The sequence below is a fragment of the Thunnus thynnus genome, chromosome 4 (genome assembly GCF_963924715.1).
Source record: "Thunnus thynnus chromosome 4, fThuThy2.1, whole genome shotgun sequence".
Lineage (NCBI taxonomy): Eukaryota > Metazoa > Chordata > Actinopteri > Scombriformes > Scombridae > Thunnus > Thunnus thynnus.
In genome coordinates this window covers 4,240,401-4,257,949 of record NC_089520.1, presented here as the reverse complement: position 1 = coordinate 4,257,949, position 17,549 = coordinate 4,240,401, and the positions used below count along the sequence as shown (strand labels likewise).

At 37.7% G+C, this 17,549-nt stretch overlaps 1 protein-coding gene and 1 long non-coding RNA gene across 2 annotated transcripts in view; one reads left to right on the top strand and one right to left on the bottom strand.

Moving 5' to 3' along the window:
- The first annotated feature begins 436 nt into the window (after positions 1–436).
- The window catches only part of LOC137180937 (uncharacterized), a 41,844-nt gene continuing 24,731 nt past the window's right edge, over positions 437–17,549 (top strand). The window contains exon 1 of the long non-coding RNA XR_010928088.1: positions 437–1,051. This is a non-coding gene — a long non-coding RNA (uncharacterized lncRNA). The remainder of the gene's footprint in view (positions 1,052–17,549) is intronic.
- Positions 3,642–16,512, bottom strand: LOC137180933 (stonustoxin subunit beta-like). Its single transcript, XM_067586243.1, has 4 exons — positions 16,441–16,512; positions 16,116–16,216; positions 6,179–7,648; positions 3,642–5,721 (listed from the first exon to the last, which is right to left on the bottom strand). Exons 2-4 carry the CDS (start codon positions 16,204–16,206, stop codon positions 5,183–5,185), a joined length of 2,100 nt encoding a protein of 699 aa, XP_067442344.1. The 5' UTR covers positions 16,207–16,216; positions 16,441–16,512; the 3' UTR covers positions 3,642–5,182.

The following is a 17,549-nucleotide window of genomic DNA, read 5'->3' as shown; positions in this document are numbered from 1 at the left end:
ATATTGAAGAAGGCCATTAGATTTCTGTAAACATGATATGCACAATCCCTGTGCATATCATGTTTATGAAAAAATGTAATTGTATTTGTTCCTGTTCTAAATAATTGTCATTTAAAGAGTTGATTCTGTACTCATTTATTGAAATTTTAGAGTGTGGTTTAAAAGTTTACAGCATTATATGAATAACCGTAATGTAAGTCACTGTAAAGTGTCTGGTGCTGTAATCCAATACACAGTAACTTAAAATTACTATATTTTATTTAACAGTTGTGTACAGCTACTGTAACTGTAGATACAGTATTATTAAATTATTGCATTTCATTGTACAGTTACAGTTATTTTCTTACTGTGATATTAGTTACACTATCACTAAATTACTGTTAAATTTTACAGTTACAATATTGCCACTGTGTTTTTTTTTTGTTTTGTTTTGTTTTACAATTTTCTGACATTTTAAAGACAAAACGATTTGTTGATTAACTCATTAAATAATTGGCAGGTTAATCAATAATGAAAATAATTGTTAGTTGCAGCCCTGGCTGTGTGTTGTTGCATGTGTGAGATGGTGTTTTGGTTTAACCCTGAATACAATGAATTACAATAATGATTTTTGAGATGCTACTCAGTTGATGAAAACATGATTCAATGACATTTGTAACTTGTTTGTCAAATGAAAGGCCACTAATATTACATCAAGGTTTCTGGCTGCACTTTTGACATTTGCAAACAGGGAGCCAAGATGTTTTTATAAAACTGGGATGGACTTTGAAGGACTAAAAAGAATATTTTCAGATATTTATTTCATTTAGCTGGAGAAAGTTTTGGGACATCTTTCTTTCTTTTTGACAGACAAGATAGTAAATTATCAAAGCTGCCTTCTTCACTGGTTTTTAATGGAACATAAATTTGCATGTCATCTGCATAACATTAGTACTGAAAATTATGTTCATGTACGATATGTTCCAGTGGCAGCATGTTTATGCAGAACAAGAAGGGGCCAAGGATGGAGCCTTGGGGAACACCACAAGTCAGAGAGGCTACAGAAGAAGAGGTACAGTATCACAGACTGCTTCAGAAAGAATTCTGTTTGATATCAACCCTTGTTTTAGATTTCAAATCTTTATCAATTTAATTTTTGTGCCTCAGTTCAGTTCTTCCAAATGTCATTGCCTGTACAGATGTACTACATTTATCTTATACTTTCTACCCTTTGATTGTGTCAACCTTCAGATGTAGCTAGGGCTCAAATGCTCTAACACCATGGAAAAAGACACAGCAAAGTAAAGGAGATTGTCTCTGTCGCCCTCCGGTGGCTAAATGCCATGGAAATGGGAGGAATGACAGATGCAAGCATTTATTGTGAAGTCTGTAACCACTAGAGGATAACTTTTTTTTCCATTCTGCAACTGTAAGCTTATACATTTAGTCAACTGTCCTAAGATGTTTGTCCGTGTGGTCATGATAAAATTTAACTAGAATTTAGGAGAGGGTGTCTTTCCCAAATGATTATCATTTATGGTCTTTTTATTTTCTTTTAAGTAAAACATTTGTGACTATTTTATTGTATTATTTCTGTCTTGTACAAATCTGCCATCAAACTGCAAGAAAAAAGTATTTTTCCAATACTATTGCTGAAAGTCACCATAATCCTGTGATATTGTTGTAAACTATTGGCGATGGTTCAAAAAATAGGCTAATTAATTCCCTGATCATTCAACAGAAGCATGTGAGAAATTTTCAACATTTTTTGATCTGATTTTTTTGACATGAGTCAGATTATACCACCGATTTCTAATTTAACCATTCACCTCTTTTGAGTTACCACTCTTTCGACTACCACATTTTTCCAACTGTCATGCCTGTTTCAATGGCTTACTGGCCACTGCCTATGTACCATCTTTTTTCAAGCATGCTCTTGTGGAACCTCTTCTCAAAAGAGAATTTAAACCCTTATGTACTCAACAATTATAGAACAATCTCCAAACTCCCACTATTGTCAACATGAGTCAACATGATATTTTTGAAAAGTTCCAATCTGGTTTTCAAGAAAAACACAGCACTGAGACTGCTCGTCTTTGTTTGACCAATGATCTCATTGCTGCTGATGCTGGTGAGGGATCTGCCCTGATTTTACTTGACTTAAGTTCTGCATTTGACATAGCACCTTCATTTTCCATCTAAAAGACATTGTAAAAGTTGCAGACACTGCTCATGAGCGGTTCACCTCTTACCTTTCAGACAGTTTACAGTCCCTCTTAGTAATTTCACATCATCTACTGCCCTTATAAACTAAGGAGTACCTTAAGGCTCCGTCCTAGGTGCCCTTCTATTCTGTGTCTACATTCTTCCACTTGGCAGATTAATACACAGTCATAAGATTTCTTTTCATTGCTATACCATTGACACACAACTTTACAGTATGTGTCTGTTAAACCAGGATCCCCAGGGAATTTGCCTTCCTTAACCTCTTCCACTCCCTGAAGATGCTGGCGTTTGCACATAACATGACTGTCTTTCAGACGTTGTAGCGGGCTCAGTTTTAAAGTTACAAAAAGTCATAGCATATGAAACTACACGATCTAAGGAATCGAATGGTACCAACCATGTAATGCTAGCTTGTCGAGAAGGGGGCTAGATAATGCTCCAAAATTATGCTATATTTGGTGAAGGAAAAACTAGCATGGCCATTTTCAAAGGGGTACCTTGACCTCCCACCTCAAGATAAATGAATGGAAATGGGTTCTATGGGTCTCCCCTTTACAGACATGCCCTCTTTATGCTAATCCCATGCAGTTGTGGGCAAAAACCATGCAATTTTTTGTATGCAGTATAAATCTGTTATTTTTGCCTATTCTAAAAATGGTGTTTTTCAATATTTCTGCATACTCGGGTCCCTAAACAGTCTTGGAAATGCATGCATGCATGACTGGAAAGCTGAAACTCTTGTGGATTCATTGAGCCCACTTGTATTCATGTGTGATGATGTTAGTCCCCATAGTAGCCGTTTCTTTGTAGTGAGACCATTATTTGAAACTTGACCTCACTGTATAAAATGACCTATACTGACCTCTAGGATAATCACAGCCTCAATAAGTGAGGTTCTGAGCAATTTCCAGAGCAGAAGTGCTCACCATCCAATCGATGAATGAATGCACTTCTTACAGAAATCTCCATATGTCTATATATATATATATATATATATATATCTGACATTAAAGAAAAAACTCAAATCCTACACAAACTGGTTTTATTACACCACAAATTATCCTGGTCCCTCTGGTTTACAAATTCATGAAAGGGGGTGTGTTAAAGCTAAAACACGTTGCTCTTTAAACTTCAACTGTAAACACATATCCCGATCAACAGACCAAGGATCTAACAAATCTCCATCATTGCTCTCATCTAACTGAACGCAGGTCCACATCATTTTATTGTTGGGTAAACAGGCTCAGTGAATTTGGTGTGGAAGGTGTAGAGGTGTGTCAGTGTGTTAGAGGAGACTCTGTAGAACAGACAGCCAGTGAACCAGTCCACATACAAAATAGATATTAGATCTCTGCTTTTCTTTATATGTTTTATTCAAGTTTTTACCACAAACTGGATTTTCTAACAAACAGGAAATAACCAAGCTGCACACAGTGTTCAACTCAGGACTCCACTTTATTGAATATTCTACTCAAGTAGAGAGATGTCCATCAGGTGTTACAGAAATTACTATCCAGGAGAACTTCAGCTCTATAAACATCAGCAACATTCTCAACATCTAACATGTTAAAGACAATATTGTGACTGTCTCCTCAGAACACCACAGTGATTAAATGGACACTCTGTTGGACTCAGAACAGAATGTCCAGAGCCACAACCAGAAAAACAAAGACCAGCTCAGTTTCCTGAGTGGTCATTCATATTTATATGTTAGTAGAAGAAAAAGATCATAACATAAAACTGGAATCATCACTTTGTCAATAATTGTTGATATTTTGGCAATATAGATCATTTAAATGTATCATCTTTTTTTCTCTCTTTTTTTCTTTTTTAATTTTTTTGTGCATGAAAAACAAAACAGCAACATCTGAATCTTAAAAAACAAAAGACAAAACTTTGTCACTGTTCACCACTAATGTCCTCAGTGAATGAGTGATGTTACAGAGTTTCATTAACATCCAGATATTCAACAAAAAGAAGAACAATTTCTAAATTAAAGAAGAGACACTTGAGTTACTTAATGCCCTACCATGTTTGAAAACAAAGAAAAAAAACCCTCCTCCTTTCCTTCCTCTTCCCCAACTTCACAAGCATAAATGAAACTCTTGTAAATTTAGATAAAGATAAATGAACAATTCTGATGTTAAGCTACAGGCACCTTATTCACTATTATATACCATGTAAGTGCTTTGCATAAGCTAATGAATGTATAATGTAGCAAATATTCAATACCCTCATACATGTCCTCACAAAAGTTTTATATTGATAAAATAAAAATTGGAAGACAGTTAAACCACATGTAGCCTGCAGCATGTTTCTCTAAAACATAATCAGATTTATGGTATATTCTGTAGAAGCCATTGTGGTGACATAATGTTATATACCATGTAGCTACTACACAGACAAAGAAAAGATTAACTTGGAAACATAAACAAGGAATATTCACACACGAGTATTATGAGATGACTTCAAGATTAAAAAAGATTTAAATGCAATTATTCAAACCCAAACTAAGATGTTAATGTTACAATTAAAATACCAGATTTTGAGGGCCAAAAATATTCTGAGATATATCTGACGCCACTGTTTGTGTAGGCATGTGAGTGAACTTGTGCACGGAGAATACAGAACGAATCCAAAACTATGACACATGCACTCATGAGCTGCCCTTGCAGCCATTGTTTTCACTGTTGCTGGTTGACATGAACACAAACGATATGCAGGAGGTTTTCTATGAATGATACACATTCAGTGCATTTTGGAGTCGGTTTAACACTGAATACTGAGGGGAACACATTAGCTTTCTTTTAGCTTTTGGAGGAATCTAATGCTGTGTTTATTACAAATAGGTCTATGGGGGGGGGTCCCTTATGTAAAACTGTGAGAATTGATATCCTTGTGCTGCTGATGTGGACATTGTTTAAAAGCCTTAAACTGACTGTATTGCGAACACAAACTGTGTGCAAAATGGCTCTTACTAAACTGGACACAGTGCAGCATAGTTGGTGTTGTGCCAAATCCAGAAACCTGGGTAAAGAGCCTCTGTGAACTGGGCATGGAAGGTGTAGAGGTGACTCAGTGTGTTAGAGGAGACATCATAGAAGGACAGAGTGCCAGCAGGCCAGTCCAGATACACTCCAATTTTTTTGCAGCCAGTGTTGGGAACAGGACCACTCCACACTTGACCATTATGCCATGCAGAGAGCTCCTCCTTCTCGCCAAAATACCAGGATATATTATTTGATCCGAGACCACTATCCTGATTTTCATTTTTCCTTTCAATTCTTTTGTATGCTACAGCCACACCAACATCATTCCTAAAACTTTTACTCCACTCTACCTCCCAGTAATGGCGCCCAGTAAGCGCCTCTCTGCACAATACCTGAGGACGTGGATTAAACCTCTCTGGGAGATCAGGATATGTCTGCCATTCTGTACAGGTCGCCTTTTTGTTTCCCTCAGACAGAATGAGCCAGTTGCTTGCTGTGTTTGGGTCCAGGGAGAGATCACAGGCATCTGATGGAGAGACCAAAACAATCTTCATCACCATCTAATTCAGTTTACAACAGCATACACACATGAAATGTGTGTGTCAACATTCACATGTAGTCCTACTTTATTTAATAACAGCATGTTAATAAAGATTTATGTTTTAGATATTTCCTCAGAATTTTAATGTACAAATCTGCTGTGGTCTTAAAACTCATCTCCTAGGGGCAAAGTGGCTGTGTTTGGTGGATGTGTTAGAGCTACAGTGATTCATTATTATGAAAATATGAAAATATAATAATAATAATAAACATTATCATTAAATAAAAAATAGTAGACCAGAATTTCTCTAAGTGATACTCAAAATGGAGCCTGTGATTGGTAGAGATGATGACCACTTTGATCTCTCATGATAGATACAGTATTTTTTACAGTTTGATTTATTTTGGCTGAAACTGGAAACTAATGCAGAAAAATGACTTACACCAGATTAAATCACTTTTGTTTGTGATAGTCTCCACAGGAGGGACGTCAGGCTTTGAAAAATCATCAGTGACCAGTTTGCTCTCCTTGTAATGGTAGATGGTTGCTCCTTTGTATTTCTCATTTGCTGTGGCTGTTACAAGGAAACGGACACTGCTGCTGTGCTTGAGAGGTTTGGCAAGATCATGGAAAGCTTTGGCTTTTTCTCTCATTTTGGACAACACTTCATCTGAGAAGTACCAGTGGTCTGCATCGGTACTTCTTAATTCAAGTGAATCCAAGTAGTTGGCCAGTGCATCAAGGCAGGGGTCAGCACTTTTCACAGAGGTGAAAACAAAGCACAGAGCATTCTTTACACCTGAAGCAAAAACCTCTCTATCCAACTCTGTCTGATTTTTGGCGATCTTTGTGTTTGTCCCCTCCATCATGTCTACACAGGACCTGATGACGGTGATTTCTCTCTCCTTGTGATCCATCCACTTGCTTAGATTTTTCTGACTGAATGGTGACTTGTCTCTGTCTTCAAAGAGTTTTTCTAATGAGCTCTCATCTTTTTTGCCTTCACGGATGGAGGGAAATGTTTTCTTCATGGTCTGTTGAAGCACAGATGTGTAAGAATTACACAGTTTTTGGAAACTTTTCACCGTTTTGCGAATCTCTGGAAAATCCTCTGACACTTTGTCTTCCAGGGAATCGTTGCATCTCATTTCTATCTCCCTAATACCTTCTAGAGCATCTTCAGCTTTCCTCACTAGTCCAACACTGATCTCACTCATCAGCCCAGCAGCTTCAAGATGCAAATTCGTCAACGGCATCAGCCAGACCTTCAGTGGAGCAGCATGTTGTCCCTTTTCCCCCAGTAGCTTTGGAAGCTCTACATAGGTCTTCACTGCATCTTCAAATGTTGCAGGGTTGCTTTGAAGAATGAAGTCCCCATGGAATTTGCAGGAGAATTTCTTTGTCACGTCTTTTTCTTCATCAGTCAGCTTGATGTCAACTTTCCCCTCAATATCCACTAATGGAATCTTCTTTATCACAGCTTCCATGCTGCCCTGGATGTCCTGAACGCTGCTAACATCTAACTTCTCACTGTCAAATACAAAGAAAGCATTTGCTCCATATTGGATGCCTGTGACTACATGTGTTGCCGAGCTCTTCTTAATAACATCTGTTTGTTGCATGTCCTTGGCTCCATTAGGAGTCAACAACAACTGCTTGAAGTTGGTGGTAGCTTTGTACTGAAGTGTCACTCTGCTCTGATTCTTGAATTTCTTCTTATCGTTCAGGTATTTGGCAGATCCTCCAACTTCAATCAATCCACACAGGAAACTGGCCTTCAGAGAAGCGTCAACATCCAGCAGAGAAGACTTGGATTCAATGGAGTCAGATGCCGTAATCTGAAACTCACTGCTGGGATTGAAGTTTTCAGTTGTGTTCTCTTGTAGAGTTGTTTTATCCCACAAGGTGAAACCTGCAGAAATTAAACATCATGTATTAAAGCAGAAAAAAAAGTTTTGTTAACATTCACCCACATGTAGAGCTATTGTAGAACTTTCAAGAAAGAGGATTTGAAATGTTTTACGCTTTTTGTTCTGATAATAAAAACCGGAAAACGAATGACCTATCTCAATTTTTTTCTATGTGTTTATAAAGGGAAATCAGGAATTAAAATAGGTAATTGGATTGTGTGTGGAAATTTTCTTTATCAATTTTGCACTGATTTTTTGTTGTTATCTGGAAGTTGCACCCACAAGCCTGACAATGAGATTTGAGCAATTGAGCACCCCGAGGATTTTCAAAGTAAACGCACTGTGTTTTACTGGGACCGAGACACCGCTCTGTCATTTAAGTGAGTCAAACTTTTATGTGTTTGTGGTCTTGTTGTATGCATGACTTTGTCGAGTTTGCCTGTTCAACCAAACACTGTTTAAATTGTTTATCTGCCCACCAGTGTAGCAAACTGTTAGCTACAGAAGATAACCAACACTAACTACATTCATTGGTTTGTAGGCAAACTATTGAAGCTAACAAACTGCTGTTGTATTTCAACGTTACTCAGTTATTATTATTGTCAGCTGTTTTGCACCTCATTTGGATGTTTGCTCATCTAAGTCTGTGTGAAATGTCTACATTTATAGGAGAAATAAGTTAACTGGATCCTCTTCAGCAATTAATGTAAGGATTACAAAATTTTGTTTGTGCATGCAGACTACAAAGAAGAGAAATGTTCTAAATAATATAATAACTGTCATGTGTCCCTATTTGACAGGTGTGGGACCTCCATGGGAAGGCTGATGCATAAACCCATCCTATGACTGCACAAGGATAACCTGATAAAAGCCAGTGTGAAACTAGCAGCTGGTAAGTAGAGAGCAAAGTAGAATCCATCATTTCTTTTGGCTCCAGTGTTCCAGTTTAACTGGTGTTTTCAATTAACTAGCTAGACTTGCATGCGTAAGGCAGATGTGTTGTAGGCGAGGCCCAATGTTGACTAACCAGGAAATAAACATTCTGATTACTTTGCCTCTCTATCAGATGTTTTTCTCTCTACCACGTTCTCTTCTCTATGTCTTATACATTGACCCACTGGACCACTGAACGTTATAAATTATCACCACTGATGCCTTAAAAAGTCTATCATGGAGTTATTGAGGCAACAGGAGAGACATGAAACAATGAGTCCCAGTGCTAATTGTGACATTAACAGTAGTAGATGTTTTACAGTAATAAAACCTGAATGCTTTTAAAAATACTTGTGTGAACCTGAGGCTAGATATTGGAAAACTAGAGCGGATTGTGGTTTTATATAATATGGCCAAACAATATATTGCAAGAACCATCTTATGAAAGTGCCATGGTAGCTGAATGGTTACTGCACATGCCATGAAACTGCGCTTCCCTGGTATGACCATGGATGTTGGTATGACTCCGACTAGGGACCTTTGTTTTCTGTCTTCCTCTTCACTGCCCACTTATCTGATTAAGGCAAAAATGTCAAAATATTTTTTTTTACAGAATGATATAATGTAGCTTTACAAGCAATACTGGCTGCCTTTTACATCTTCATGATTGAAAATAATCAAATAATTAACATAACAGCACAGACAACACACCAATTCTGGCATAAAGATGTGAAGGCAAAAATAACAATAATGGTGACAATTCTACAAATTTACATTAACAGAATGACCAAATTCAAGTTCAAATATGCAGCGCAGCTTTGTGTTTTGTTACATAGCAGCTAGATTGACCCAATAATGTGACATGTTATAAGAAAAGACAACAGTACTGATCAGTAGTGATTGTATTTATGCAGTGTGGTTATCCAATTTTGGTTCCTGTTTACAAAATGAAAGTTGACAGTGATGTCTAATTCGGATGAATGAGCATGCTGAATATTGTAGAATATTGTGGTACCAGAAATAAATGTCCGTAGCCTTTCAAACAAACACGATCGATGGCAGATGAATCTCAACTTAATTTATCACACTTTGCAAAGGCTACCTCCAGCTTGCTCCCTGCTGCGTTCAAGGCAAGTACGAGATAAATGAAACATTATGTTTCACTTGTATGCTGTATTAAACAGTCCTAAAATCCACTTGACATCAGATTAATCACGGCACATGATACTAGCAACAAGAGTGATTTATTGATGTTTGCAGTGTTTTGAAAGGGCATCGACACAGCCACCTACTTTGTCATTCCCTAGTCTTCTTTTCTAGCATCCTGTGATCACCATAGCAACCACAGCCTAACGTACACGGACACGACCAGATTGTTAACCAGTTAAACCACAACACCAAAACTTTGTATTTGAAATGAAACAATGACTGAAATTAAAGCACTGAAATGGATTTAAGTAGTTTTATTGTGTTCATGTCCATACTGATATTGTGAACAGTAAACCAACTGTAGCCTTCTTTTTTTAAGTAGTCTGCCAATTTTAGGACAATGCAGGAGGACAATCCAAATATACAGCAAATATAGCCAAGGAGGCATAGTCACTCACGTGACCTCAGTCCAGCTGAGCATATGAAGCTCGCTGAAAATCAGACCAAAGCTTAAGTTCAGTTTGCAGTTCAGGTTTCAGGTTCAGACAGTCAACAACTGAAAACTATTTGACAACAAATATTCAATATCATGATTAAATTTTGTTTTAATTGGTCAAATGATCTTTGGTACATTAAAATTGGAGGACTTTAGTTGCAAGTAAAAACTAAAGCTACAATTCCTACACCGTTCATCTGTGGATGTACGCACCATCATAGTAAGGAGGAAAGATTAACTTCGTAGTTATGGTTTCATTTCAAAGCCAATGTGCTTAAGTACAGAGAAATTACAACTAGGGATATCAATGATTAATTGATTATCGGTTAATTACCATTAGTAATTTAATCAATTAAAAATGTATTGACTGATAATGCAGGAGATGAGGGACATGTGGTGTAACTGTCAGAAAATGTTCTGTAGATTTGCTGTAGTATCCGGTTCCGCCACTAAGTGGAGCCTCTTACTTTTTAATGAGATTGAGTTACAGGTGTGTTTGGTGACCACCGTTAGGGCTGCACAAGCTGTAAAACAAATGCACCTCAATGCCTTCTGAGGTAGAAAATAGTTGCAGCGTGTCTTGTCTTGCTCTGCTCGCTGAGGCAGTCCTGTTGAAGAACTCTGACTGGCGGCTGCACGGTTTAGTTATCTGAGGCTCATGCTAATGCTAAACTAGCATCTTCAATAGAAGCAGCTGCTCAGTTAATGCAGGCTGAAAGCTGAGTGTCAGACAGCAGGGGTCCGTTTCACAAAGCAGGTTCAACAAACTCTGAGTCTAATCCTGAACTCTGAGTTGATCTACTCTGAGATAAGAAACTCTGAGTTTCCGGTTCCAGAACAGCTGATTTGAGTCAGTTTATTCAACTCGGAGTAGTTTCACCTGGAGTTAAGCGCGTCCACCACAACTATAAAAAGCCAGCATCAATGGAGCCCCGATTCAACGAGTCGCCATGGCAACGGGGAAGAGGAGGGCTGCGTTTTTCGCCCCACCAGAATTAGAAATCTTAATGCGATAATACGGCGAGTTTGAACATGTTTTCAAAAAGAAGTGCAACACCGCTGCAGCTGCAAAAGAGAGGGAGACGGCGTGGGAGAACATCGCTGCTCGGGTCAATGCGTAAGTTTAAATGTAGCCTAGTCCTTTGCAATCACAATAATATTACAGAGGAAAACTGCTTGATTGGTCGCCTATTAATTTATTTTATTTAGGTCCAATCCCGCGAGGGAGAAGCGCACTTGGCAGCAGTTTAGGATAAAATAGGCCTATAAAAACATTGTTCAAACAGGTGAGACCTCGGCATAATCTCATGGGGGTACCTCACTTTGATCATTTTTTACATTGTAAAGTAAATATTAAGTGGCTGTTTAACTGTGCAGTTGTTTTATCCCCAACATAATGCTGGTTTCACACACATAAATGTCTACTCATCTACATCATGTTCTGTTAAATAATTAATCCTATTTAAATTAACACAGACTTCTACTCAGCCAACAGAAAGAAGGCAGATGTCCGTAAAACGGGTGGTGGTCCAGCACCGCCACCTCTAACGGAGGCAGAGGAGCTGGCCCTAAGCCAGAATTTAGGAAGGCCAGTGGCTGGCTCTGACACTGTACAAAAAACTTCCGTTTGCAAAGAAACGCAGCGCAACATACAATATCTGCTGGGATGTGAGAGCACGATTACGATTAGTAATGTTGCAAATGTAAAGACGGCTTAGGTTTTGTATGTAGATGATGGACTGTGACGTGAAACGGTACCGCTCAAAAAGATAATTGTCTGGAAATGCTAGAACATCTATGCGCGGTCTGATAGGCTAACCATCTCTCAACGAATATTTAATTCTCTGCGCAGTAATGCTGCACCTTCATCCACGGGATCGTTATCAAAAGGACATGCCATGTTAGTGAAAAAGTCGCCACCTACTGTGCCTAATGGACTTCTAATATACTGACTCTGATTTTTTTTAATGATTTTTTTAAATGACAGACGGCAGAACTAGGCTACGCCAAAACTCGCCTGCTGACTGAATGTATAAGGAAATCAAATGGAGTGTGTGGCTCTGAAAGAGGGCGGAGACTGAGAGAAACTCGAGGTTCATTGAGAAAAACCTGGTCCCGACTAGGTTAGGTTCATAGAGTCTGTTACTACGGTAACTGACCAAGAGCTTAAGTTACCCCTCTCTGTGAAACAGGCTAGAGTTATCCCTCTTTCTCTGGTTTGAGTTACCTCCCTTTTTGAAACGGAAAACTCAGAGTTTCCCTCATTTCAGGGTTAACAGACCCTGAGTTTTCACTAAACCTGCTTTGTGAAACGGACCCCAGGACTCTAATTACACATGCTTCCAACAAAATCAACACAAAATAATGAACTGTATAAGCAACACTCTCCTTCTTCAAGTATGAATGCATTTTAGCGGTGGCAGTAAATGGACTGATAAAGTCGGAGCGACAGGGACATCCGTCCAGCTGAGCAGCTGGACTAACATTAGCTACAGTGAACAACACACATCACTCCATCATGTAGATCAGGTCTCCAAATTATTTTATATTAAACCAGTCAGACTGAAGTCCATTGTCACCTTGTGTACAACATTCCCAAAAATCGCAATCTGATTCAGTATTGAGGAGTTATTGACCATTAAGTGCATTAGGCCACGCCTTCAAAATGTTTCTAACCAATAACAGACGAACCGTGAGTGATATCTAAAAACAAATGAATACGTTTTGTTCGGGGTCTTTTGAACATGGTTTGTACCAAGTTTCGTGAAGATTGGATGAAATGTGTGCCAACAGAAGCAAAACATAGGTTTATGAAAAAAATCAAAATGGCGGAAAAATTTTCTAGGCGCAAATGGGGCCTATATCAGTCTACTTGGTACCATCCAAAGAATACACTGTGCAAAAATTGTTTGGATAGGCCTCATGGTTTATGAGTTATAAGCCAAAACGTAAAACACGTAATAACTGACCACATGGTGGCGCTATAGGTCCCATTTTGAAATATGTTACGTATTTACACATTGGCCACCAGTCAATTAAGTTTGAAGACTTTAGTTCTTTTAGTTTGAGATATGAGCCTTCAAACATTGCTCCCATTGACTTTCCATTATAAATTTTAATGCTTTAAAAAATTATATAAAATCAATGGAATATGTTAGAGCTGAGAAAAGTCATAGCATACATCTCTTTATGGGGATGTACAATTTGATATTGAAATGAAGTTGATACGACAAATTGTGTAGGACTAGTTAGACGACAAAAAACGGTGAAATAATATATAACTAGAAAATGCAATTTTTATAGAAATTGCGTGTGATTGCTGAAGCGAATTTAGACTGCATAACTGGAAGCTGAACACTATTGAAAAATCTAGCAAGATTAAAATCAGCAATGGGTGGAATTGAACCTACACCCTCCTGTTTGTAAGACAGACATGCTATGCACTGAGCTAACATGTCACATAGTAAAGTCAAGCCAGATTCGGGTATTTAGCCTGTCAATTGCATGAAATTGACAATGAAGCAGTTCAGTTCAGCTCATTAAGGAGATTGACATCACCTTCAACTCTACTGAGTTCTACCCTAAGCAGGGCTCAAACTCACAACCTTTGGATCTAAAAGGAGTTAGACCACTGGACTACTCACACATGCTGTGTAACACAGGAAAAGATGTATTTAACAAGCATATCAATCCATATTTTAGGTAGTAATGTTAAGGTAAGCTAGAGAGGAATTGAATTATGGTACAGGATAAAGATGTGAGGCAACTTTGTACATGAGAGCAATATTATGAGGAGCACTGCAGTGAGCTGGTATTGAACACACAATCTTGTCATTTAAGGTATTGCTGATCATGAGAGCAGTGTTCTAAACCACTGAGCCAACAGACATTCACAAAAATGAAAGGAAAAAATCTCCATTTTGATGAGGAAAATGTATTTGTCTCAAACCAGAGCTTGAAGTCCAGAGATTTGTATATCATTAGTGAAAGCAAGACTAGTTTAACATGAGAAGGAATGATATGTGTAAAAAGTGTTTGAGGGAAGAGAGAATCTGTAAGTTTAAGAAACTGCAGTGAGAGGAGACACACATATTGCAGACTGTATTGTAGTCAATGAGAACATGACAGGGACTCTCTATCAATTAAGGTTCAGATCTCAAAAACTATAGGTCCTATGTGAAATGCATTTACATTGTGAGAGAGAGGAGGCTTGTGGCAACATACTGAGACAAGTTATATGCTTGAGGAGTTAAAATTGTGGGAGTGACAGCTGTTTAGAAAAACATTTCTGGTCTAAAATTATCTGTGCTCTCCACTGTGCCTGATCACATGACACACTGGTGAGACCTGAAAAAGTCTTCAAAACCCCTGACTTTGGGCTTAAATTGCTGAAAAACTACCGAAGATATCACTAAACAATCTGATAACTTTGAAAGTTCAAAGTTTTGTGAACATTTTACAGTTTGAATGGCATCTGTAGGATAAGGGACGTCCGAGCAGTTGCGTGTCAAAGTGACCAAGGTTCCAACTCAGTTGGACAGTTTGTCCCATAGACTGCCATTATAAATTTTAATGTTTTAAAAAATTATATAAAATCATTGAAACATGTTACAATTCAGAAAAATACAAGCACTCATCCGCTGAATGAGTTGCACAGATTGGCAGTTGAATGGTTTTTATAGCATAAAGTATGCAGCAGTTGAAACGCGGCAAAAACGTACGGAAGACGGAACAAGAACCAGAAAATGCAATTTCTGTCGAAATTGTGTGTGATTGCTGAAAGCGAATTAAGATTGCATAACTGGAAGCTGAACACTATTGAAAAATCTAGCAAGATTAAAATCAGCAATGGGTGGAATTGAACCTACACCCTCATGCTTGTAAGACAGACATGCTATGCACTGAGCTAACATGTCACACAGCAATGTCAGACCAGATTCTGGTGTTTAGTCTGTCAATTGCATGAAATTGACCAAAAAACAGTTCAGTTTAGCTCATTAAGCAGATTGACATCACCTGGACTCCTTCATCCTTCAACTCTACTGAGTTCTGCCCTAAGCAGGGCTTGAACAGTCTTTGGATCTAAAAGGAGTTCAGAAGTGACCTGAGCTTAAACCACTAGACTACTCAGACATGCTCTATAACTCATGAAAAGATGTATTTAACAAGCATATCAATCCATATTTTAGGTAATAATGTTAAAGTAAGCTAGAGAGGAATTGACTTATGGTATATGATAGAGGATGTGAAGCAACTTTGTACATGAGAGCAACATTATGAGGAGCACTGCAGTGAGTGGGTATCAAACACACAACTTTGTCATCTAAGGTATTGCTGATTATGAGAGCCAACAGACATTCACAAGAATGAGAGGAAAAAAATCTCCATTTTGATGAGGAAAATGTATTTGTCCCAAACCAGAGCTTGAAGCCCAGAGATTTGTACATCATTAGTGTAAAGAGTGAGAAGAACAATGTGTCATTGCTTTCAGCAAACACACAATAATAAATAAAGACACTAATTAATCAGTTTGTCTATCTGCTCTAATGTAAACTTCAAATGTTAGCATGCCTGAGTCCTGAGCTTCATCAGAGCTGTTGGGACATTTATATTTTACTGTGGCTACAATTTGTTTCCTTTGGAGAGTAAAAACATCTACTTTTTTCTGTCTTGTTCAAGCATTTGAAAAAGAAAAGGAATTTACTGTGCCTTGAATTTTTGGGAGGGGAATCATTCCCTTTCTTGTGGGCAGCACTGAAATCAAACCTTTAGTCTGGTTAATAAATTTAGCTTTTCTGTCCCATGAGATCATCTGAAATTCTTGTCAGCAGATCTCAGACAGGCAGATTAAGTAATTCTATTACTCCATTGTTGTCTGCATCAAGTTTTACCTGGGATTAGTTTATCCTGCCGAGCATCATAGAGCATCCCTAAGGTGAAGGGTCGGCCCAGCGCAGCTACTGTCATGGTATCTGAAGGCATGTTTTTGAACCTGTTGGTGAACATGACACAACATAGATCAAAGCAAACACACACAATCTTCAATATTTGATTAAATCATCTGAAGTTAGTGTCACACAGGTAGATAACTCTCCACCATGACACAGACAGAGAGGGCAAAAACAAGAAAGAGACCAGCAGTCAGCTTATTGGTCTTGGAAATATTTCCAAATTAAAATATAAATAAAGAAATATTTCCACAGCATTTGTCCTTACCTGATGTAGTTGTGTAGATCAGAGTCTTCTCAACTTCTAACTGGAGCTTTCAGTCTGTTGGTCGGGATACTGTGAAGTTACTTTTATCCTGTTCTCACTCCTACTGATTCCTCCCCTGACACGCCTCCTGATATGACTGCAATCTTATTTTAATTCTGTTACAGTTTGTCCTGTTATCTCACATACAGACCAGAGAAGTCTGAAAAAAAAGATATGTGCAGCCCTTCCCACAACACTAAACAAGATAGTCCTTTATACATGATCAAACGTCTGATATCAGACAACAAAAATCAGGAAGTTAAGTTTTAAATAAATTATATTGTTTCGTTGTACATTTACATTGACTCATTTCGGGCTCTTTTTGTGTGTACTGGATATCTATCTGTTGTTTGCGTTATCTTTGTCTACTGACGTGGATAATTCATGAGAAGTTAAGGTTCAAGGGAAGTAATGGGTCAAAGCTGTCAGATAGATTTGTTTTCTAGTTGCACAGAGAGTTTTTGATATGTTGATTTTAAATAATTATACTGTATATTGTAGCTGAATACCCATGTTTATCAACACTGTTGGTTTGCGAATGTGCTGTGAATGAGCTGATCTGCTGCTGAACATTGTTAACTGTTTGATGAACTCAACACAGCTACTTCTTATACTGTCTAAGGCTGGGTATTATTGTAATATCCTGTCACCCCAGAAGCCCCCCTCCTATTTTTCTCATTTATTTATTTATTTATCTATTTATCTATCTATCTATTATCATTTATTTATAGCTCTTTTATTTACTTCTTGTCTTTCTTGTCTTAATATGTATATACACACACACACACACACACACACACACACACACACACACACACATATATATATATATATATATATATGTATATGTGTGTGTGTGTGTATATATATATATATATAATTTAGCCCAATCACAACATCATTTTTACAACTGCTTCTTTCTCTTTTTAGTTTTTCTTGGTTCGTTCTTTTGCAAAATGATTATAAACCATCTTTTAGTGAACTTTAATTTAATCACTATGCCACAAATATTACTGTGAGATATTCTATCATCTTTTGATGGCTAAATTACTCTATATTTACATGAAAAT

Excerpts from the sequence above, each read along its gene's own strand:
- LOC137180933 (XM_067586243.1), bottom strand. The coding sequence starts at position 16,206 with ATGCCTTCAGATACCATGACAGTAGCTGCGCTGGGCCGACCCTTCACC. Across the intron at positions 7,649-16,115 it reads GCAGGATAAACTAATCCCAG|GTTTCACCTTGTGGGATAAA; the intron begins GTAAAACTTGAT and ends TAATTTCTGCAG. Across the intron at positions 5,722-6,178 it reads CAAAAGTGATTTAATCTGGT|ATGCCTGTGATCTCTCCCTG; the intron begins GTAAGTCATTTT and ends TCTCTCCATCAG.